The sequence below is a fragment of the Puma concolor genome, chromosome A2 (assembly GCF_028749965.1).
Source record: "Puma concolor isolate L17-30 chromosome A2, mPumCon1.1.hap2, whole genome shotgun sequence".
Classification (NCBI taxonomy): Eukaryota; Metazoa; Chordata; class Mammalia; order Carnivora; family Felidae; genus Puma; species Puma concolor.
The window spans coordinates 51123978-51147233 of record NC_141668.1 but is presented as its reverse complement, the minus strand read 5'-3'; the positions used below and the strand labels follow the sequence as shown (position 1 = coordinate 51147233).

The window sequence follows — 23256 nt, the reverse complement described above, 5'->3', positions numbered from 1 at the left end:
CCTGGAGTTGGGCGGTTTCTGTAGGCACTTTTATTTCTCCACTTTCAAAAGCTTGGGCTTGGCCCAACTGTGAGGCTGCCCAATCCTGTTTCTATTACCAATTTAAATCTATGGCTTGAACCTCTACACTGAAAAACCAAATCCATTCCCTTTAAAAAGAGAGGAAAAAAAAAACATTTCTCAGAAGTCCTATGTTCTGGCTTTCTTTTTTGTTATTGACTACTGAAGACTTTGAACATGCCCCCTTAATAAATATATTAAAATTGAAAAAGAAGATGAATTGTGACCAGAATTTTATTTACCAAGTTAGACTAAAAGAAGAAAAAGAAACCGTTATGAGCCTTGAGAAAGAGGGGGGAGAAAAAATAAGAAAGCTACTTATAGCAAAGGAGAATTTATTCTACCAAAAATACTCATGACAATGCATCCTAATGTAATACAAAAATAAAAAGAAAGTGAAGATACAATTATATGATCACTTTCTTGCAGGCCTCATATATTGCTTTCAGGAAATCACATAGAGGGGTGTTGGATTAGATTTAGAACAACTAAAACTCCAAAATAATCTGTAAAGGATGGCTCTGAAACTGGACCAGGAGAATCACTAAACAGAAAATCTTCCACATTTAGAGGAGAGAGAGGGTAGGTCAGGAAGAAAAGAAAATAAAAATCAACTCTCAGAATAAAAGAAGGCAAAAGCACCTGGTCAAAGGGGTTTTTGTTTTGTGATGCTTTGTTTTGCTTTAATGTTTTTAGTAATTCAGATGCTGCAAGTCGATTGTGGTGAGTGTGTCTGTAAAAAAGTCAAAGCTGTCAGCTGAAATATCTACGGGACTGTCGAGGGAACCTGGCAAACTGGGCGAGACTGCATCTGAAAGCTGCAGGCAGGAATCTGTGGAAAAAACGTTAAAGTCCTGCAAAGAGGGGACCTCGAGGGCCTCGGGACTGTCATTGTTTAGGCCTGAGCCACAGTTCTGGCCCATTGTTGACAAGCAGTTAGAAACAGTGGGTGACTGGTGCTGAAAATGTTTCAGATTTTTCTCATTGCTGGTTAAAGGCGAAACTGGGAAACTTTGGGAGTCGCCATTGTGTCCATTGGGAGCCTGCTGCTGAGAGAGGGCATTTTGCTGAAAAGTGTAACCTTCCCTCTCCAGAAGGGCCCCGGAGACGCTCAGGGCTTGCTCAAAGAGCGACTTCTCTTCCTCGTCCTCCTCCACTTTCTCAGAGTCTTCGAGGCTTTTAAATTTCCCCTCGCTGTTGTGGTTCTCCTTGCACTGGGTCTGCCTCTTGTGCTTCATCCTCCGGTTCTGAAACCACACTTTCACTTGTCTCTCAGTCAGATCCAGCAGCGCTGCGATTTCCACCCTTCGGGGTCTGCAAAGGTACTTGTTGAAATGAAATTCTTTCTCCAGCTCTAAAAGCTGCGTGTTGGTGTAAGCAGTTCTCAGGCGTCGGGAGCCCCCGCCGCTGCCATCGGCGATTTCCAGGGATTCTGCGGAAAGGGAAACCAACAAGAGACACGCGCACAGTTGGAGGTGGAGGGGTCCGAGCGGGGTTATTCCACTGGAGAATAAATATAGCAGAAAAGATCAACTGCAACAAAATGGCCGCCCCTGGATGCAGTGGAGCTATTGTGCTGCCTTTCCTGGGAGCCCAGCCCGGGGAGACCCCATCTCTTTCCACCTCCACCAGATTCCTGCCTGTGGCTCCCCCCAACCTCTCCATCCGGGAGCAAACTTTATATTAGCCACACCACAATTTATAATTAATGCATCAGCTGCTTAGCTGAGCAAGAGCGATCTATCACTCTTCATTACTGTCAAAAAGCCAAACTCTAGGACAACTAGACAAGAGGAGGTCAGTTCCAACTCAAATAAATCATCCCACATTACACAAGTTAGGGAAAGTTTCCCCCCCCCTTCTTAAAAATATATATATATGTCTCATTGTGCAGCGCAGGATCCCTTTTCTCTCCATCACACCCACTCCTGAGCCCACAGGGGAAGGGAAGGCAGCCAAGCATCTCTCCCTCTCTCCCCCTTCTCTCCCAGCCCACGCTCCCCTCCCCCATAACCGCTCCCCGGGCAGCCCCGAAGGAGCAGAGGGTCCCGGGACCTGGGGCCAAGTCTTTGGACTGACCTTTGTGGCTGAGGCAGGCAGGGCCGGTGGCGGCGGCGGCGGCGGCGGCGGCGGCCGAGGCGGGCGGCAGCGCGGTTTTCTTGGCCGCCTTCTTCTCCTTCATCCAGGGGTATTCGGGCGGCTGCAGGGCGCCGGCGGGCACTGGGCTGCCGCGGCTGCCCGCGGGGCTCGGCTTGGGGCGGCCGCCAGCGCCGTGGCGAGGGTGACTGCCCGGGTTCAGGCTGGGAATGGTCTGCTCAAAAGGAGGAGGAATCAGTGTCGAGTGTGAAAGCGTCGAGGTCTTGATTGATGAACTTTGAAATGTATCAGCGACAGGGGGAAAAGATGTCAGGCACTCAGCGAGCGACGGCTGGCTATTGATAAAACCAATCTCTCGCTCAAATTCGTAATTCATGGCCTTCTCCTTGGAGCCCCCTCGGAGAAAAAGTTCCCTCTTCTGGAGGGGCTTTGGGGGGGCAAGGCCCGGGAAAAAGGCGAGAGCAGAGGAAAAAAAAAATCTATCATAGAAGATCGCTGCTGGGGTGTTTTTTTTCTAATTCACTGATTACAGCCGTATGGGGACCGCGCTACTATTAAACTATTGAATTCATGGAGACAAGGTTGAAATTGGACCGAATTGGCTGTCACATGATTGCTTCTGCCCAATGACAATTTGGGCTTTAATCAAAAGAAGCCACTGTCTGTTTGATTGATCCAAAAAAGTCGGGAAGGAACGCCTCATTGGGGGCCAGCGAGGCTTTATTTACACTTTTTTCAGGGCAAAAATACATATATGTGGGTGTGGGTGGGGATGCCCGGGAGTGCGTGGGGGCGAGGGTGCCTGCCTGCCTCCTGATCAGCACAGAACCTGGTGTGTGCGCTTGGGAGTGTGTGTGAGTGTGTGAGTGTGTGCGAGTGTGAGCCCTGCTGCCGGGCCCGCCGGCGGCTGCCCTCTAACTCCCCCGCACACTCCGCGCATTGTTTGGGACTGTCGGGAAGACGCCTCGCACCTCACAAATCATCTAAGCACCTCAGTCTGACGCCTGCAGTCATTAACAAAGTAATCCATTAATCTTCAAAGTTTTGACACCCGAGAGCCCCGCATCCCAGCCACATAAGTTCTGCTAAGGCAGGAGGAAGGAGCAGAGGGAGAGGGGAGATGAGACTGGGAGAAGAAAGAGAGAGGGAAGGAGGGAGGGAGGGAGACAGACAGAGACAGACAGACAGAGAGAGAAGACACAGAAAAGAGAGGATTCATTTTGGGGTCTCCCCTCTTTTATTTCCATTTTCCTCTACCTCTTCTAAAACCAGTTACTGGATCTCAGAAGTGATTCCTGCTTTCCTTCCTCTCTTTCCTTCCCTCTTTTCCTCTTCCCCCCTGTCCCCTTCCCTCTCTCCTCTGTCCACCTCTCCTTCCCCAAACCCCTCCCGCATGCCCTCGCCCCCCTCCCAAAGCCCAGCTCGGAGTCTGCGCCCCCCCCCCCCCACCCTCGCCGGACCCGGACCCCGGCCCATTGTTAGCCGGCTTTTCCAAGGCAGCTATGCATCTGGCTCCAGAGGGAAGCGGAAGACGGGGAGGCGGCTCTCGAAGCTTCCCAACCTTCCGGTGCCATCAACTTTTCAGGAGTGGCTCAAGAAAGATAGATGCATGTGCCAAGCAAGACAACAACCCCAGGTTCATGTGTCCAAATCTGTGTAGCCAGGGCGGCGACCAACCAAAGCAATGCCACCCGGAGCAGGCTCCTGCGGCTCCTGGCATTCTGGGTTTCATACCCGTAGGGCTCGGGTGCGGTGAGTATTTCTGATTTCCAGGAAGTCTGTTGGAAGTTAGCAGCAGGGAAGGAGAAGGCGCTTACTCCTCTCTCTCTCTCTCTTTCTTTTTCTTTCCCTCTCCTTCTTCTCCTGGTCCTTGTCGCTCTGATTGGGGGCTTGTTGGTTCAGATGCAATTCGTGTTCCCTGGCAGCCCAAATTGTCTCCCGCACCTTTCCGCTCCTTGGCCACCAGGGATGTTTGCACTCAGGTTCTGTTGTGGGAAACAGCATCGCAGGTGAGAGAGGGCAACCTCAGGAGGAATTATAAACGTTCTCTTTTCTCTGCTCACTCTCTCTTTTTTCCAATTCGGAGACTTGAGACTGAGGGCATCGTGGACTGTGCTGGAGGGTTCAAAAGATAACACCTTTAGGTACCAAACAATAACTTTTTAAAAATCCACCAAGCCAGAAAGAGGGGAGGAGGCTGAGAGAGAAATCTGAAGGTATCTCTTTTCCCTCAAACCCTGAGGATGATGATTCGCTTTTGCTTCCTTTGAAATGGACCAAGTGATCAGACTCCCCCAGGCCGGCAGGCATCCGTGGCAGGAAAATAAATCATTCTGATGGCCAGGGAGAGAGAGGTTGGTGGGGGAGAAAAATCTACGTAGAAAACAAGAAAGGCCGACCGCAGCACAAGGCTAGGACTCCTTCTCTAAGGCCGGCATCAAAGGGGGCTTGGGTTGGAAATTACATATAAAGTGGCCTCCGTCATTGACTGGCCCACAACATTGCCTTACAGATAGAGACGCTATTTTGGAAAATGTGAGGTTTTTCAGTTTTCTTGCTTTTATTCCAAACAAAGCTCTGAAGGAAGTCTGGGCGCGATCAATCTTGCTCACCAAAAGCCTTGACAGCTTCTGGCCCTTAAGAACACATTTCAGCTTCGAGCTCTTTCCAAGATCAAATGTGGCCGAGCAAAGAGGAGAGCAGGAAACGCAAGTAAACAAGGAAAACTAGTCTTTTAAAATATATCTTTCTGGCAGCAGAAAGAGTTATAAGGCTGCTTTTAGGAAAGGTGCTTTGCAGATTCTGGGATAGCGGCTTTTGCCATTTGCTTTTACCAGAAATAATATTGAGGGGTTAAGGGGAGGGGGAGCTACGGAGAGAGAGCAGCGCTGCCCCCATATCGCTGAGGCTTTGTCAGGGGCTGCGTGGGTGAGAGCTTTCTGCTCGCCTCAGCGGCCTTAATTCAAACACCATCTGGAAGCAAACCCTTTTCTTTGACCATTCAACACTGAAATCTTCCCCAAATCTATTGCTTTAACCCAGGAATCTTTTAATAAGGACTTATTTTTAATATCTTGGAAGCTGGAGGTGAGATCAATATTTTTTCTTTGCAACCCAAAACGAATGTTTTGATTGCCAAGATATGGGAAATCATGTTGGAATTTCATTTAAAAATCTGTGTCCTGAGGGAGGAAGGATGCCTCCAAACCAGTTGCCTCTCAGCTAAATAGCAGATTTTGGAAACGGGTTCAAATAGTGATAGCCCTGAAAGATTTCCCTCTCTGAATGGATAGAGCTCCCTGGCTCTCTCTCTCTCTCTCTTTCTGTCTCTCTCTCTTTCTCCACTGTTCCTTATTTTACTAGGTAATTATATACACTTCTCTAAAATTATTACTCATAAGACTTCCGTGTTGCTTAGCCTGCTCAGTTCAGATCTGAACAACTAAAAGAGCAGACGCTCCAGTCCTCACAAAGACTGGTTTTCCAGGCTCTGCATTTCTGAGGTGCGCCATATTTCGGCGGGGAGGTTGGGGTGGGGTGGGGAGTAGATCTACTCCTTCTGTAACCCAAACTCTTTCAAAAATGAAAAAAAATATATGTGTATCAGGAGCCCCTGAACAGATAGGGGAGAAGCATCTCTGGCTGTGAGAGAAAAACTCAGATCTCTACAGCTACCTGGCTTTATACCTTCAGAGCCTTTTTCTTTTTCTTAAAATGTGAAAAGGTCCCCTAAAAGCAGCTCCTGTGGACCCAGGAGATACCCAAAAATGGCTCCAGTGCCTGTTTCTAAAGATCAGCTGAGGGAGCTTCTCAGGGGAAAGATAGTGGCCATGATGATGGATATTTTGGATTGCAAACAAAATGGCGACATTTTTCACCTCCGTCTCTGAAAGATACAATCCAGGGAGAAGGAGGATTTATTTCTCACATCAGATGCTTCTGATCCCCAGACGCAGGTGGTTCCTTGCTTCCAATTTAGAAAGGGGATGTTGATGGGGATACAGTTCTGAGGCTTACACTTTCTGAATTTGGTTCCTTCTCCAAGCAGTTCTTTAATCTGAAGATGAAAATATTTCCCTTTCCTGTGCCTGCTTTTGCCTCTGTCAGCCAGTCAGTAGGTAGCCCTATCTTAAATCCAGGAGTAGAAATGTAACATTTAGCTCCTGTAGCATCATGAGAAAGAAATACTTATAAAATTGCATTTTTATTAGAAAGATGCCAATCTCCCTTATCTCCCCTCCTCCCCCTGGGGCCACAGAAGGAGAACGAGGAGGGATGAAGGAGAGGAAATAAATCCAGAGAATGCCAGATCCCAAATTCCAGGATGAAGCCAAAGCTGGGACTCAAACAGTCCAGGGAAGGGCTCGGGGAGGCTCCTGGGAGTCAGCCTTTCTTTTCTTCTGCCGGAGACCTGGGTGAAGCTGTCCGGTTCGAGCCTCCTAGCTCCCCGTGGCGATTTTAGGAGTGATTCTTTCCTCCTAGTGCGATAAAGGACCGAAAAGCATCTACTGAGAGTCCGGTTGCTCGAGAAAATGCTCGCCATCCTCCGCGCGGCTGGCGATTCCCAGGGTTAAGGCATTGACTGGTCCTCTTCGACCTAGAGGAAGATCTTGGAGAAGAACGCCCTGCCTTACTCCCCAGCGGGGCCTCTCGGGCACCTGTGCGTCCCCGCCGCGCTTCGGCCCGCGGCCTTTTGTTTCTCCCGCACTCTGCACTCACGCAGCTTCTGCGCCTGCGGCTGGCCCCTCCGTGGCAGCTGGGAATCAGGCTGCCCAGCGGGCTGGCGTTCGGCGGTTTGCAAAGCTGCCCGCCTCCGGGAGCTCCCACAGCCTTCCGAGAATTCGCTGCGCTCCCGGGCGAGCCGCCCGGCCAGGCCCCACTCCGGAGCTAGAGGGCTTGCCGCGGCCTGCTCAAGCCAGTTCGCCTCTGCCTGAATTCCACGCAGACCCCCGTCTTCGGCCAAAGAACCCCTTCTGAACACGGATATTATTCAGAATAAAAACTTTATTTATTTTTTTTGTTTAGTTTCTCAGAATGTGAGCAGCAAGGAATGTAGAACTCTCGAAACAAATCTAGCATTTTTCACGTTTACAGATTGTTTTTGTTTTTTTTTTTTTTTTTTCAGTTTGGCCGGATGTTACAAACCTAAATCAGTCTTTTCAAAAGCTGGATCCTCTCTGGTATTATTGCATCATTACCGTTTTTATAAAGGAATTATATTTCCCTTTCAAATAAAAAATTTTTCTATGTACGCCAATACACTATTGAACAAAAGGCCCAAGAAACCTTCTGAACAATCAGGGTACAGAATTTCTTTAATATAAATACGAACGGATGGGGATAAATAATATTTAAAACTTAGATTATTCAATGCTTGCAAAAAAAATATAAATAAATCTGACTGTTCACCAGCATACACACACGGAAAGACGTACACTTAGTCGTCCTTGCACAGGGAGCCCCTGTTTCAAAGCGCCTTTGATTTTTTTCTCGCTCTTTACAAGAAGTGCAATTTAAAAAAAATCTAAAAGTTAAAAAAAAAAAAAAAGTAATTGCTTCCCCTCGGGAGCCATAATGTACGAACAAATTCACATTGAAGAACTCGGCTAGAAAATTTGTTCATATACCCTGTTTCTGATCAAAGAGTAGAGAAAGTAAAGGGTGCAGGGCCAGCGGCCGAGCGAGGGGGTAGGAGGAGATAAACATCGCTACTGATACTGACAGCCATTCCAGCAACCAAGATTGCTACGTCACATAAACTATAAAAACGCGTTACCAAAGAAAACAAAACGAGGGGGAGGGGAAGGTAGAAGGGGCGGAGAACAGAAAAGAGAGGACAGGAAGAATCTTAAAACAAAACAAAACAGGGAAACGACGAAGAAAGGTGGGGGCGGGGGGGGGGGGGTACTCTCCTGGCGCGCAGCCCCGAGCCCACCATCACAGGTGGGTGAGCTTGGGGGCTTCCTGAATTCTTCCCTGAGAAGGATGGTGGGCGGTAAGGTCCGTGTAGGTGGGGTGAGGCTCCCCTGGCCCGGGCCCGTGATGGTGGCCGCTGCCCAGTGGCCCAGCACCCCCGTAGTCCATGGCTGCCGAGGCGGCGTGGGGGAGGTGAGTTAGGCCAAAGAGGGCAGGCCCAGAGTTGCTCATGGGCTCCACATAGCTGCCCCCCACGAAGACGGGGCTTCCCTGTAAGTGTGGGGTCCCATAGCTGCCGTTGCCCTGCAGGCCATGAGCGTGCGGGTCATAGTCGGGTGTGCCCCCTGCCCCCGCCGCGGTGTAGCGCTTCTGTGGGGGCGGTGGGGGCGCGCAGCTTGGCAGGGGTGCGGGGTAGGAGGCGGGGGGCAGCCCATAGGCACCCTGGGGAGGCTTGGAGAAAGGCGGGGGCGACTGGGGCTCGTATGGGACGCTGTTGACCAGCGAATGCATAGAGTTCAGATAGCCGCCCGCGCCGGGGGGCACCGGGCTACGACTTGGGGACTGGCCCCCTGATGACGTCAGCATGCCCTTGCCCTTCTGATCCTTCTTGTACTTCATGCGGCGATTCTGGAACCAGATCTTGATCTGGCGCTCTGTGAGGTTCAGCAGGTTGGCCATCTCTACCCGGCGCGGCCGGCACAGGTAGCGGTTGAAGTGGAATTCCTTCTCCAGCTCCACCAGCTGCGCGCTCGTGTAGGCGGTGCGCGCCCGTTTGGACGACGCCTGCCCAGGCGGACTCTTGTCGCCAGCGCAGCTCTCCCCTGCGAGGACAGAGGAGAGAGGAAGAGTGGCGTCAGGGGCTGCCCGAGGCCCCGCCTAGCCCCTGAACCCGCCAGGCCCCTCCTCATTCCAGGGCCCAAGATCCCTCGGTCTGTCAGGGCCCAGAAGGGGGGAGGAGGAACTAGGTGCTGTCCTCTGTCCTGGAGGGGAAATAGTGCCAGCAGCTGGGTAGCTAGCCCCTCATTCAGTTAAGGTGCAAATCACAGGCTTCCCTAAGGGCAAGAGATAGCAAAGCAGAACCCCCAGTTTGCCTTCCTGATCTGTATTTCCTTCCTGGAGCTATTCACTTTCTGAATCATGCAGTCATTCAGGCCTATCAGACTACAAGCTCCCTATGGGCAGGTCTCCCATCTTCATTCCCTTCACAGTAACTGGGATGTGGGGCACCTATTACACACTCAATAAACCTTTCTCTCTTTCACTGTCTGATGGAAGGATTGCACAGTTGCCTCAACTGGCCACTTATTTGGTCTACCCAGTGGAGACAGGTGGAGTGGAAGCCCCAATCTGGAAGGCCTTCTGTGCCCAAAGGAAGAGATCACATTGAAAGTACCAATTTCTGGTGGGGAGGCCCAGGCCCCTGGCGGGGTCCCTTTAAAGCGTTCTTCATGTTATCAAGCTGCCTCCCCAATTTAATCCACTAATCTTGTACCCACCTATCCTCCCCTTCGCCCTACCCCCACCTTGGTTCTGCAGGGTCCCAGATGCTCAGGCTCAGAGCAGAGTACTGGGAACTGGAGAAGGCAGGGGGAAAGGTAACCAAGATGCTGGGAAGCCTAAGACCCAGGCCCTGTCCTCTAGTCTAGTTTCTGGTAGGCCCAAGTGGTTCCTATTAGCATGACAAGTCCAAATCCGCACCCCCAGGAGATCCCTGGCTGCCTTCATTGTACTAAATCTGAGTAGGGCCTTCCCAGAGGTAAGGCAGCCACTCCATCTACTGGAGCAAAAATTAAAAATAGGCTCTGTTTATAGGCAAAGCATTGATTCTGACTTGGATGGTGACTAGGCCTGCTTTTATTCTACCACATTTCAGTGTGGGATGGATGTCACTGTTCCACTAGAAAGGAGTTATGCTAAAAAGAGAGTGTGGAGCTCAGGTTTGCTATGCCCAAAGGTCCTAACTCCTAGAGTGTAACAAGAAGGGGTTCCAAACTCACTAGGCCCCACTTGCTCTTGAGGAAGTCAAGAGAGACTCTCATCAGGTCTGTCTGGGGGTTTCCTGGACACAGAGTCCTGTCACCCCCCTAGTTGAAGGAGAAGGAGCTGTTCTTGAAAATGTTCCAGCGCTCCCAGACTGTGACGGGAGATAGCTTGGGGGGCCGGGAGCCAGGCCAGGGGACCCCTCCTCTAGAAGGTACGGCTTTACCTGAGCTGGAGCCGCTGGTTTTCTGCTTTGTGTTTTGCCGAGACTCTTTCATCCAGGGGAAGATTTGTTTGGCCACGGTGGGTGAGTTGAGTAGGGGGCTCTTGGCTGCGCTGGCAGGCGTGGGGTTGCTGCTGGCATTCTGAGGTGGGGAAACTGAAGAGGGGGGCGGGGGCGCGGCAGGAGCGGGTGCTGGGGGCTGTGGCGGGGGTTGAGGCTGCTGTGGAGCAGGGGGCGCGGCCTGGGGGGGCGGCGGGGCCAGGGGGGGCTCGCCGAGGCCTGGGGGTTGGCTGGGCGGGCCACTCAGGGTGCGCAGACACGCCTCGCTCAGCTCGTGCGCCTTGGGGTGGCCCCCGGCGCTGGCGGGCGACTGGAGTGAACAGGCAGGTCGGTGGTACTCGCCATCAGTGCCCAGTGCCGAGGACGCCGGATACGGCTGCTGATTGGCATTATAAGCGAACCCGTTGGCTGCCTGGTAGGGGTAGCCACCGTAGATCGCCGAACTGTCGTAGTAGGTCGCTTTTTGCATCGCGTTGTCTCACAATCTTGATCGCACACTCTGACAGGGGCTTGACACCCTTGAGGGCGCACATTGGCACGCCCCCGCGGTCACGTGATACTCCGCCGCCAATGGCTGCCCCGCGCAGACCTGGGGGGCGAGAATCGCAGCGCGGTGAGGGCTCCGCGCAAATCCATCTTACTCTCAATAGCTAAGTGACATGAAAGCCATAAAAGAAAAAGTGGTCAGCAATATTTAGCAGCACGACTTGGCCCCGGGCGCAGAGAGCCGCGCTATAAAAAGCCGCTGGAATTTACTGGCAGCTACAAATATTTGCTTAACTTGCGTCTGGAGTTAGGGGGTTTTCCGGGGAGAGAGGAGGAGAGTAAGTGAGGGCTGGAAGCCGGGGCTCCAGAACCGGAGTCCTAAAGAAGAAAGGCTGATGGGCTAGAAAGGAACAGGGCTGGGATTCTTCTTTTCCAGGAGAGAAGAAACTTGGGGTGTCCCTTCGTCTCTGCTCTTTGGCCTTGTCCAGCGAGCCCTGCGACTCCTTCCCTCTCAGGATCATGGGGAAGGGGGCAAGGAGGCAAAGGAGAGCTTAGGTTGCCAATTTGTTCTCCAATCCTCGCTTTAGGACTAATATTTGGCAAAAGAGCCCTGATGCGGGGTGACTTCCCATCGAGCCCCTTCTTGGATCTTTCAGCACCCAAGACAGGTATGCACAAAACATTTTCAGGCAATTGCCCTACTACCCCACTGGATTTCAGAAGCTGAGCTTGTTGGGCAGTTAATCTACCCTTGGGCAGGGGATATGACCTACCTCCTCCAAATGAGCCCCTTGTAGCCAAGAAGGGAAGAGAAAAAACTTTGGAGGGAACATCCTGCGTGGGAAAGGACCAACAACAACACTTGCTCCAGCAAGTCAAACTCAAATCCTGGACAGTTCTTGACTCCTTTCCTCTCCCTATTTCTCAGGCTTGACCCAGCAAGCCACTCCCACCTCCTCTCCCCTGTTACAGAAGGTCCCCAGACCCTCCTGCCTTGGACTTTCTGAGGTGCTGTTATTCAGGATAACTATCAAATTCTACCTGTTAAAACATGATGGATTAGAGAAAAAAACAACCCACCAGGAACCTGAAAAACCAGCGTTCATCTCCATGACCACGGCTTGAACTCTCCCTCCAACTTAACGATAATAGGTTCTGTCTTAGAAACTGCTATGTAATTTGATGTATGGGGGTCATTTGGCTCCGGACGAGGGATGGAAGCACAAGCCATAAAATCCTGCCAGAGTGCCCTGATCTTTGTGTGCTCTTGTTGTTGATGTTTGTTACTTGGCCTATTTACCTGCTTCAGAAACACCAAGTAAAGGTCAAGACTGAAAATCTTAAAAGCAACTGAAAGCCTTCTCAACCCCTTATTAAAAAAATATTATTTAGAAAGCAGTTTGCAGAAGTGAAATCTGTTTTATTTTTGTTTTCAACCTGTGCATGGTCAATCTCTCGTTCTCAGCTGAGAAAAGTTCTACGTGAGTTAATATGCATACACACACACACACACACACACACACTCAGAATGTTAGTGTGACCATTTAAGAAAAAATACAATGACAAATTCAAGAAGAAAATGGTTTAGTTCATGCCCCAACTATGTATATTTGAGTCCTGGAGTCATTCAAGTTCTCTAGGAATAGCAGACACTTTGTTAACTAGAAAAAGCCATCCACAAGCAGATGACTACAATTTTGTTTTTAATAATGGGCTCCTTTGGATTTCATTATTAAACCAACAATCTGACCAACATATGGAAAACAAGCACAATTAATTTTCCAGAACCTCAATTAAAAATTACAGCTTCCCTTATTCGAAGTTAGTGTGCGAGATCCTGAGCCCTGGAGTATTGTTTCTATTTTGGAAGCTACAGATACTATGATCAAAAATTTAAAAAGGATAAAATAAATTTTAAAACTGAATAGTAACTGAATGTCTCAGTTTCCTGTTCTTTCATTGAAAATAGTTCTATTACATTTGGCAGTGTTACTGTCTGCCATTATAAATTTTTAAGATACCAGGCTTGTGTAAAATAAAATGTCAGGTTAAGAAAATTACTCCAGACACCTGAACAGCAAGATATTAGATAAAACAAAATAAAGGTGATTTTGAATGTGCAACATTTCAAGTGACTTTTCAATCCATTATCACAAGCTACACTGGCCTGCTACTTACTTAAGTCTTTTCATCAAGTTGATCATTGTCTTGTAAATAACAAAAATACCATTAAAAACCAAAGAGCACACAACAACCCCCATAAACTAAAAATATGAATTCACCTTGGAGATCCCACCAGAGTCCTTCCTATTGTTTGAGGTCAGCAGACAACCACCTTGGGACCCACACAGTTCTCCCCTCCCACCCCACCCCAGCCCCCAAAGTTTGCAATCCAGTAAAGAAGTTGGAGATCTGCCAGTCAGGAAACTTGCTTTGCACCCCCTCAAGCAAGGGCTGGGGGTGGGAGGAGATTCCTCCTAAAAGATCTGTTTCTGGACAATAACCCCCAGGTGCAAGAGCTGAAAGAGAGTTGAGGAGGCTAAATTGAGTGCAGAAAGCAAGCCCTATTGTCTTTCTGGAAGATCTGCCCAAATTCAACCTCCTTCCTTCAGACACCGCTCCCTCTTTCCACTCCCGCCCCTTCCTCAGCCTGCCCTCACCCCGAGTTTAAGCGGGAATATCGGGTAAGAGCCCCCTCGTCCCCTTGCCCACCCCTCCCTCCCCAACCCAGAAAAGTTGGGGCTGGGCTAGGGGAGAGGGAAGAGGTGGGGGCGGGGATGGGAAAGCGGCCTGAACTCGAAGTGTAAGGGTATCAGTCACTGCCGGGAAGGAAGCTCCGGCTTGTGAACTCTTCTTGAACCGAGATTTAAGTCTGCAGCCATAAATCACCGAGACGTAAACTCCGCCATTCAGCGCGGAGAGCGGCCGGTTGTGGCCCTGCTTACCTTAACTTCTGATGAGCGCCGCAAGCTCAGGCTCGGGCTCGGGCTCCGGCCCCCGGCCCGGCTTAGCGGCCCGGCCGGGTCCCCTAGGCGCGGGATGGGCACCGACCCTCAGCATCAGCCGAGACGGCTGGCGGGTGGGAGACCCCGAGGCCCGGACGCCGCGGCGCAGAGCGTGGCCGCCTCGCTGCTCCGGCACGGCTCGCCCAGGGCGGACTGGGGCGGCTTGGACCCCCCCCCTCCCACCCACCCCACCCACCCACCCCTCCCCCACACCCCCGCCCCCTGCCCTTCCCGAGGGCAGCAGCCGTGGCCCGGAGATAAGCGCTAGCGCGGCGCAGGGCTCTGCCTGGGCTAGTGGCACCGACTTGGGTATGTTTCTTATGAATATTACACGCGGAGCAGCGTCTGGCTGGGGGGTGCGGTGGGGGGTACTGGGGGCGGGCGGGAGGGGAGGCCGAGGCGGCTGGGGAAGCGCGGGGCGGCGTGGGGGATGGGGCTGAGGCGAGGGGAGGGACAGGAGCGAGAGGGGGAGCTCCGCGGCGGCGGGAGGAGGGCAGCCTCCCCCCAACCCCCAACGCCCTCCCTCTCCTCGCTTCTAGGCGTCACTAAAGTCCAGGAAAATTATGCTAATGAGGACAAACGGCTCTCACAAAGGGGCTCTCTTGCCGGGCTCTATTTCTTGGGAATCCATTTGAGAAACCACGTAACCCTCTGCCCTGAACACTTCCAGTTGGGGTGCAAGGGGAAAGAGAACCATAAGGAGAGTCCCCCAGACTTTGAGCACTTTACCAAATCTTCCACCCCCAACCTGAGAACCTCAAAGGCAATCCTTGGGGGACAGGGATAGGGCCTCCCGTCTCAAGAGACCTCCCCAAGAGCCAACTGGGCTTTCATTATATTTTTAGGCAGAAACTCTTAAAATCCTGGCAGCCAAGAGGGAAGTAACCTGGGGGAAATGGACACAAGTCCAGGCAGTGAAGTGGGATGCGCTGGGCTCAGGTACGTACTAGGGTGCCTAGAAACCTGGGTCTCCAGCTTTTCTATGCCTACTTCATAGTACAGACGCGCAGCTCACTCACAGGAAAAGACAGATAAAACTCTGACCCCAAAACAAACCGACATCTATAATGTTTTCTTCTCTAATTAGTGGTATGCAGGGACACTGAGCAAAGGAAAGGCCTGGGTGTGCCCCGCAATACTGCCACAACTTTAAGGAGGATGGTCTTTCTCTCTTCTAATGCCTCCCTCCACTCTCCAGCGAACTCTGCAAGGGTATGTGTGTGGCAAAAAGAGAAATGGAGCTTTCATGCAATTCCAAGGTGTCAACGGCCAGTCCTTCTCAAAGGAAGGTGTTAAAAATATAAGTAGTATGTTTAAACTGTCAGGGAGCCAAAGTGTCACCTTAAAGCAAAAACAAAGCCAAGGGAAAAGGGAGAAATCAAAAAGCACTCCTGGCCAGGGTGGCCTCATGCATACCAATGGTTTTTGTCATTTATGGCTGGGCAAGATTTATGACTCGGCGCCCCAAAGCTGTAAACAGAGCACAAAACAGCAAACACTTGCTCCTTATGGCATATTGCGGCAGCGCAACTTAAAAGGGGGAGCCGGGCGGCGTAGGAGGTGAGAGCCGCCGCAAAAATCGCTCGGCTGCATTTTCTCTTCAAACTGGCCTGGTCGGATGTGGCATTTGAAGAAAGAAGGCGTGGGTCAATAATCAACCCGCACTTTCTCCTCCAAACTGCTGACACGACTCTCACCGCCTTCTCAGCTAAGCCAGCTGCAGGGAAAGGCCAGCTTTCCGTGAGAACCTGCCAGGGGAGGGGACCGCCTGGGCCAAGAGGGCCGAGGGTTCCGAGGTGAGGGCTGGGGCATCTGGGGCGCATACCTTTTCACCCGCACCAAGACTGTGCCGGGCAAAATGCTGGGACTGGACTTGAAGAGCCATGGGAGTTGAGGGAGAGCTGGGGTGGGAGCTTGGGACAGGGTCTCTGCCGGATGGTCCCAGACTAGATGGCTTCCGGGCAGCTGGCTGCAGTGGGCACAAATCTGGCTCTGACCTCAAGACTGGTCTCACACCCTGGCATGCAGACCTCCGGGTTTGGGCCTCTCTGCTGAAATCCACAGGACTGGCTTTCAGAGCAAGGCAGGCGATGTGATTAAAGGTAATAATTTATGATTGCTGAAGGTTCTGTGTTACTGTTTTTTAAGAGAAAAATACCGCCTGCCGATTTTCACTGCCAGAAATTGCCCACTGCTGCGGCTGCGGTGTCTTTTCTAGGCAAATCCCGCAGCCATTCACCCTGCTCAGCCAAAATCACTGAGGTTATCTTTATGGAAAGGACCCCTTTGCTCCCCCAAACCCCCCTCCTCAGTCCCTGTGCTCCCTTATGTCTTGCCCACGGGGACTAGAAGAAAACATTTTACCAGTGCTAGAAAAATATCTGAAATAGCGAAGGTGTGCTTGTGCCTCTCTACCCTTTGCAGGGGCCTCCTTGAGAACAGGTCTGCGGGTTGGGGGGGGGGTGGCGCTGGGGTCCCTGCAAGGCTGTCTATAAGCCAGGGAGGAAGGTAAGGCACAAGAGGCACTGAAGTCTGGGAATGGAGAGGAAAATTAATGAGGAAATACACTTGCCTGTGAGGGTGAGGCTGGCATTTTGAGGGTAAAAGGGGACTAGCCTGTTTTTTATAGCTGTAGTTTAGCTATTATGGAGTGGCTTTAGCTCCTTGCGTGAAGGAAAAACCAACTGGTGCTCTATAAACTGGACTAATGGTTTCTTTTCACTGTGCACACTTTTATACAGAACCAGTTTGAGAGTCCATCCCTAGATATTTATTCCGCTGGCTGGCACTGAAGTGACAATAAAAAGATGCCTTTAACAAACCTCTATTCCCTCTCTCATTCTTTCTAGCGAAACTATATTATTTATGAGTCTTTAACTGGGTCAAAAATGCGCCAGAACTGGGTCATAAATCATATGAAATGCTGACAAGTAATTGAACAGCAATTAAAGCTTACATTTTATTTCCAAGGGGTGTTTTAGGGCACTTGAAACCGCCTCAGTTAAACACGGTTAGCGCCCGAGGACGGCAGCGGGGGAGGGTAGAAGCAGCCTTTCCCTTCTGGGGATGTAAATCCCTCTCAAGTAGGGGAAACCTGATTTGAGTTTTTTTTTTCAAGTACAGAAAGAAATAAGATTTTTTTTTTTTGTTTAAGTCACGGAGAAAATCTGATTCCCGACTCCTTGTAGACACCCCTTTCCTCCACCCCAAGATCTCCAAGAGCAGAGAAAAGTGAAGTTTCCTTCACCGTTTCAGGGAGTTTTCATCCTTCCCAGGAGTGCTGGGTCTCCAAAGTGCAATTAGCACAGCCTTTCCCAGTAATTTGCAAGCATGGTTTATCTCTCATCTGCTTCTGTCCTGGCTACAGCACTGTTTCTGGGGTCTGAAGCCGGAGAAATGTCTGCCTCTGCTTCCTGCGGACTCTGCCTCGAATTCTCTCTAGCCCAGGGTGCACCAGCCAGTCCTTAAAACTCTGCAAGCCAGCTGGGTGCATTACAATGGGGCATACAGGCCATGCACATTATGAAGCCCAAACCCAGTTCTGGCTCCCGAAATTTAGACTAACAGAGCTTCTGGGCGTCGGGCACGCTTACCCCTATCCTAAGCCTCTCCTAGATCTGAACTGTCTTCACCCCTACCCGGGTAGAGTACTGGGGAAACAATGGCGCATCCTCCGTCCTCCGGGTCTTGCACCTTCGGTCCCGCGCGTGGGAAAGCGCGTCCTCCAACCAACCCAGCACTGAACAAAGTGGCCTGAAGCCTCATCAATAAAATGGCAGCGCGTCTGCACACTCATTGATTTCCCTCTCCCAGCTGCTCTGGCTGCCTAGGTCAGCCCTACCTCTCCATCCCTGGCCGCCAGCAAACGCGGCCAAGCCGGGAGAGATTCCCCTTCCCATCCACCCAGCCCCCACCCCCTCCAGGCCGTCTCGCCGAGCAAGCGCCGCGCGGGCCACCTCGGCCAGAGCCGCTGCTTCGGGACCCTCCCTCCGCCTGCGGCTCAGCTCCTGGGACTCAAGCCCCGCTGCAGTGGACAAAGCCGCCAGAGCGCTGGAGGCCACCGGGCTCACCTCGCAGCCCCCAAGCGCCCTTTCCTTTACATCCCCCTACACTTTCCAGAGAATTAAACTCAGTCTGAGGTGCTACTGGAGATCTTTCAGATGGTTTCGGTTCTACGAGAGAAACAAAGGAAGAGAGGGGCTGAGGGTCCTGTCGGTGAACCAGGGTCTCCTCGCCTGACCTTTGTCTCTCACAGCCGTAACTCACTCTAAATATGAACAATCGGCGGAAATACCTTAAAATAAATTCCATCCTCCTGGTGTGGCCTCGAGTCCCATCGGCTAGCTCGCCCAGAACCGCTCCATGAGCGCTGAAAACTGCAACCCGCTAGGAGAGCGCTCTCCGGAGAAGGGGAAGGAGAAGGAGGAGGTGGGTGCGTGGGGGTGGGGGGAGAAAGCTCTCGCTCTGTAGAGAATCTAGAAAACGTAATCACAGGCGAAGCCCGCCCGGGTCTCCGCTCCAAATGCCACAATAATGCGCTGTATTATGTGCTCACGTGGTCATACGTCAACTTAAATCCTTTTATTTGAAATAGGAAATCACTGAAGGGACTAGGTTTCCAAGCAGAACATTCAGCTTTGGGGGAGGGGAAGTGGGGAACCTTGCCCAACAGTGGGGAAGAGTTTCATCTAGGGCAGTAGGACGCTGGGGGCACCCCCCCCCCAACATGTGCCACACTGGGCCACTTATCTCCACTTATATTTCTTTACAAATGATCCAAACAGCAATGCTGTCCCCATTCTCAGAGTCCATGTAACTTTCTGTACAGTCTTCCACACGCAGACAAGCTGAAGCCTGCACACCCAAGCACGCCAGTCTCCTCTGGCCTGCTAGCCAGTACGTCAAAAGGCAAGGCCCAGGCCCTGTTTCCAGAAGAAAACCCAGTAATGACTGGCTTAGTCAGTGGACTCCCTCCTGGCCTGCCATTGTATGGAGTTTGCTACCACCCACGCCAAAAGGCCCCAAATTACCTGACAAAAGGCTAAGTTGATTTTGTTCAATGGGAGCCCTCTAGGGAAGAGGTGCTTGCCTCTAGAGTGGTGGGTCAGGGTTTTGCAAAATCTGGAGGGACTCAGTGCCCTGGCTAAACCTACACTTGCGTACTTCCTCAGTGCACAGCTGAGCGATACATGAAATTATAGGCTTCTAACAATGGAAAATGTAAGGGGAAATGATCTAATTGACTCTGTAAGAGAAAAACTATATATACAACCAATCTTTGCTGGCATCCCTTGAATTAACCTACAAGGTAACCTGGGACCCTTTTGCAGATGGGTCTGTCCACCCTCCCCTAAGACAAGTCTGTCCACCAGCAGAAAATGAACAGGACCAACTCTGCTCTGGAGCAACCGAGCTGAACCAACCCCCCCCCCCCCCCCCCCCCCCCCCGCCCCGGCCCTGCCCTGCTTCTACTCCTGACTTCTGCTTGGTGACACTGTCTACTGATTGTAACACTTCACCCTCTCAGGACCTGCCTTAAAAGTTTCTCTTTTCAGGTCTTAGTTTCTGAACTTCTTAGTTTCTGAAGTGGTGGGCTCCTGGTGCCTTATTCTTTTCTTTCTTTAGAGTGGATCTTCAGCTGGCTAGGCCTCTCTAAGAGTGAGGACTCACTTATAGCAGCTACAGGATTCCTCCTCCTCCTCTCCTGCCCTGCAGGGGCCTAGTGAGAATGTAAGGCCCTCAGTAAGGGGGCCTGGTCACGGGGGTGTCCAAATCAGAAGGGCAATAAAAGAGGAGGAGACCTAATCCTTTGGAAGTGAGCCCTGGCCTACGCTGGTGGCAGTATTCCAACAAAGTTCTGTCTGTGGTAGAGCCGGGAGAGAACCTCTCTGTGAACTGACCCAACTCTGACCTAAGCCACAAGCTGGAAAGTGAGAACCCAAAGTGCAAACCTACTTCTCTCAGGTATGGGGTGTGGGGGATAGAACCAAAGGCCGGTTTCCCAAAAAGCACTCTGCAGTCCCCCAAGGACTCACACAACTAACACATTGTCCTCTGCTCCCCTTATGCAGTCCCCCCACCCTGCCTGTGCCAAATATTTCACACCGAACTCTCCAGGTAGCCTAGAAAGGACCTGGAAGTATTGCCAAATTGCTGGCAAACTCCCATCTCCCCCAACCAAAGTTTCTGCAGAGACTTCAACTCAAAGATGAGAAGGGGCCCCCTTCAGAACTCTCAGAACAGTCTGGAGCAAATCGTAACTCCGAGGCCATAAATCAATGAGAGAAGTATTTGGTAATGCTTCAGAGAAATGCCTTAACGCCAGGAAGGCCCAGCGGCATCTCGGCTCTAGCCAGGAGCCTCCATTGCCGCTATTAACAGCCCAGTTAATGCTCCAACTGCTGTTTAACAATTAACATTAACGACTTGGGTTGGAATGGGGTGATTTGGTGGGATGTGGAGGAAAAAATCTGGGGAAGTCAAAAGAAATTTAACTTTTGAGGTGAAAATGGCTTTCCTAAGAGAGACCTTGGTCTGGGCAGGCCACCAGGGAACCAGCAGCTGAGAGTCCTCCCTCACCACTCTGAAATCCACTCTCCTTGAACAAGGCTATGGACCTTTTAAAGTTCATTTCCAGAGAACGAGAATAGAGATACTCAAGTATCGAAGCCCAGCCGGGAAAATCTAGCTGCCGGTCCCCCCTTCCACTCCAGCCCCCAACCTGGCTGGGGACACATGCCCTGAATCCATTTCACCAGAGCCAAAAGTTGTCTTGGAAGGAGCAGGTGAGCATGGATACAGGGCTTTAGTCAATATTTGCAAGGCTGTTGGCAGATTAGATATATCTGTATCCAAACACTGCAATCTGATTTCTCTGTCAAAAATACACTTAACATTTTTCTCCCTTTAGTTAGCTCTAGTGGTTTTTCTTAGTGTCTGGTAAGGCCTGCTTAGCCCACTTTTGTCTGTGTGTGTGTGCGTGTGTGTGTGGGTTATATATCATTATTTAACATGAGATATTTCCTGTGGGTGCAACTGCAGTACAAATGGGCTCCAAGTTCTCTGGACACATATGGATGTGTATATCATTTTATACACATGGTCTCCAACTCCTGTGACTATGTACACATGCAGTGATTCTGTTGTGTGCAGAGATTCAAATCATATGTACACAGTGAGTTGCAAATTCCTAAAATACTCAACCTATACTTGATATAAATAGACATACAGGAGCTGAGAAAGTAACCCAGGTTTACTATTCCCCTGTTTACCTTCTATCTGATAAGATAATAATTGTATCCAGAACAACATATCAGCCTTACAGCATCACTGAATAGCATGTTGCACTTAATTAACAACCTGATATCTATTAGGGGAGCAAATTTTAGGGAAGACTGAGGCCCGCGGAATAGAAAACAAAAACTCAGAAAACTTTTTAAAATAAATAACTCCTGAAAGAACAAAGCAAACCCATTCCTTCATACCAAGCTTCTGAAAGCTATTCCAACAGCCCCTCCCCCAAACAGGCACAAAATTTATGGATCTTTTACAAGGTAATAAACCACAGTAATTACCTCCCTGCATCCCAAACTAAGAGAACAAATTAAGCCAGAACTTGGAAAGAATTTTAAAGAGTCTTCCCTTGTTTCCAGTAGGAAAAGAAAACGCAGAGACCTGGGAAACGCGTGCTTTTCCCGTAGGAAAAAGAGCAGTTCCGCCCACCTAAAGGAACGGAGAAGACCCGCTGCCTGCGACGGTCTACACATTCGAAAGGCAGCAACCTCCCTCATGCCGCGGAAAGGCAAAAGGATAGGAGAAACTGCAAGGCGGCGAGACAAGTTTCCTCAACGCAGATCTGTGACTGACGACCATTCCCGAACTCACAGTCTCCGCGGGCGCCGCAAACAGTCGACAGGGAGCGCGGCCCACGCAGCGGCCGCCGCACCCGTGGCCTCTACTTGCTTCTGCCCTGCTGCTCGGTGTAGGGGTTTGTTTGGAGCTCGCTCCAAGAAACAAACACGCTCCTCTGACACCCCCGGCCGCCCCCGCACGCACATCTTTGGTCTCTGCCACCGCCCCGCCTGCACAGTGCCGGCCGTTTTTCGGGGCGGACTCTTTGTCTGCCTGAAACCCCGCATTCCCGGGGCTTGCAGCTCAAGAGAACCCAGCTCCAAAACGTCTCCGAGGTTAAATATTGACCAGAACCTCCTTCAAGGGGCTGCAGCTGCCTGGACGAGGAAACTCCTTCCAAAGGTCCGTGCAAAGCCCGGAGGAGTGAAGAGTTGGCGCAGCGCTTACCTCGAAAGATGTTTAAGACTGAACCAGTGATTGTCTCCAACTCCGGGCACTCAGGGAATCGCCTTTTCCGGTGTCCTGGCGCTCTGCGGACAAATAAACAGCAGAGAGTAAACGGTGGCTGCGAAGGAAGGGAGCTGGAGAACCGGAGTTGGAAGTGCGGCCCTGCGCGGGCGCCAGGGTGGCCCCCGGGGTGACGCGGACACGGAGGAGTCGCCAGGGCACTCGTCCATGAGGCGCACTCGTTGCTCGAAAGGGTCCAGTCTAAGAATGGCCTGCAGATGATGATTTATTTTTGTAAAATAAATACATACTCCATCTCCGCACCCACATTCTCCTCTTTCTTTCTTTTTACGGGGGCTGGGATGGGGGAAGGGGGTAGGGAGAAGAAAATGGATAGGCGGAGGAAGATGGGAAGGTGGAAGAAGCTTTGCCGTTGGTGCCAGCTCTGCTCCAAGAGCTCCTCACGCACCTCAACTTGGGGAATGTGAATGCACGCTTTATTTTCTTTCGCTAACAAAGGGAAGCCCTGTCTGGGAGCATTCAATCACACACAGACTCTCTTGAAACCTCACTAATAGTGCTCATTTCTGTTTGACTCGAAATCAGGCCCCGGAGCAGTCTTTGGGCTGGGGGGCAGTCTTGAGAGGTTTTGTCTTCTGGTTTATTCAAGCCCTGGGTGCCTCACTTCTCCGTCCCAGTGGGCTGGCGGGACCACCGCAGCGCCCAGTCCCCGAGAGTAGGCCAACTGCGGCTGGTTGGAAATAGGGGAAGACTAGGAAGGATGCAGACATCTGACAATACCCGATCTGGGGGCCCTAACCAGCCTTGCCTTGCACAGCAGTCCCAAGCCAACCGATGCCCTAATTCTGCTGCCAACTTGTCTCTCAAGGTATCTGCAACCCTCTCTTGCTCTGTAAGTAGCAAATGGTCAGCCAACTTTCCGGAGATGGAGAGAAGACGCTGGGGAAGGTGGAGAAGAATCATCCCCAATGCTGAACCCCGGCTAGATTCTCCACTGCCTGGGACTCTGCTGGGCCGGTTGCTTCCACAAACCTACTCCCCACTACCCCTTCACCCCCCCGGGCCCGGTAGCCTCCCCACATGCCAGCCTGCCCCCAACCAGCCCTGGAT

The 23256-nt window shown here is 51.3% G+C and overlaps 2 protein-coding genes and 2 long non-coding RNA genes across 8 annotated transcripts; 2 read left to right on the top strand and 2 right to left on the bottom strand.

Annotated features, from left to right (window-relative positions):
- Window positions 1–276: 276 nt before the first annotated feature.
- Window positions 277–3480, bottom strand: HOXA2 (homeobox A2). The gene is made up of 2 exons (XM_025929959.2): window positions 2140–3480; window positions 277–1492 (listed from the first exon to the last, which is right to left on the bottom strand). Exons 1-2 carry the CDS (start codon window positions 2531–2533, stop codon window positions 753–755), a joined length of 1134 nt encoding a protein of 377 aa, XP_025785744.1. The 5' UTR covers window positions 2534–3480; the 3' UTR covers window positions 277–752.
- Window positions 3307–7746, top strand: LOC147583181 (uncharacterized). Its single transcript, XR_015246075.1, has 2 exons — window positions 3307–3909; window positions 6416–7746. It is a non-coding gene; the product is annotated as an uncharacterized LOC147583181 (long non-coding RNA).
- On the bottom strand, window positions 7144–23197 carry HOXA3 (homeobox A3). Of its 4 annotated transcripts, none has more exons than XM_086693849.1 (3): window positions 22126–23197; window positions 10280–10925; window positions 7144–8894 (listed from the first exon to the last, which is right to left on the bottom strand). In XM_086693849.1, the coding sequence occupies exons 2-3, from the start codon at window positions 10803–10805 to the stop codon at window positions 8095–8097; spliced, it is 1326 nt and encodes a 441-aa protein (XP_086549975.1). In that variant the 5' UTR covers window positions 10806–10925; window positions 22126–23197; the 3' UTR covers window positions 7144–8094. The 4 variants fall into 4 exon arrangements, with proteins under 4 accessions (XP_086549975.1, XP_086549996.1, XP_086549985.1 ...); XM_086693870.1 differs by lacking the exon at window positions 22126–23197 and adding an exon at window positions 21712–21835; XM_086693859.1 differs by lacking the exon at window positions 22126–23197 and adding an exon at window positions 18122–19241.
- On the top strand, window positions 14030–22448 carry LOC147583180 (uncharacterized). Of its 2 annotated transcripts, none has more exons than XR_015246066.1 (3): window positions 14030–14136; window positions 14673–14766; window positions 21480–22448. It is a non-coding gene; the product is annotated as an uncharacterized LOC147583180 (long non-coding RNA). The 2 variants fall into 2 exon arrangements; XR_015246063.1 differs by having other exon boundaries at window positions 14673–15623.
- Window positions 23198–23256: the final 59 nt, after the last annotated feature.

Excerpts from the sequence above, each read along its gene's own strand:
- HOXA3 (XM_086693849.1), bottom strand. The coding sequence starts at position 10,805 with ATGCAAAAAGCGACCTACTACGACAGTTCGGCGATCTACGGTGGCTAC. Across the intron at positions 8,895-10,279 it reads AACCAGCGGCTCCAGCTCAG|GGGAGAGCTGCGCTGGCGAC; the intron begins GTAAAGCCGTAC and ends CTGTCCTCGCAG.
- HOXA2 (XM_025929959.2), bottom strand. The coding sequence starts at position 2,533 with ATGAATTACGAATTTGAGCGAGAGATTGGTTTTATCAATAGCCAGCCG. Across the intron at positions 1,493-2,139 it reads TGCCTGCCTCAGCCACAAAG|AATCCCTGGAAATCGCCGAT; the intron begins GTCAGTCCAAAG and ends CCCTTTCCGCAG.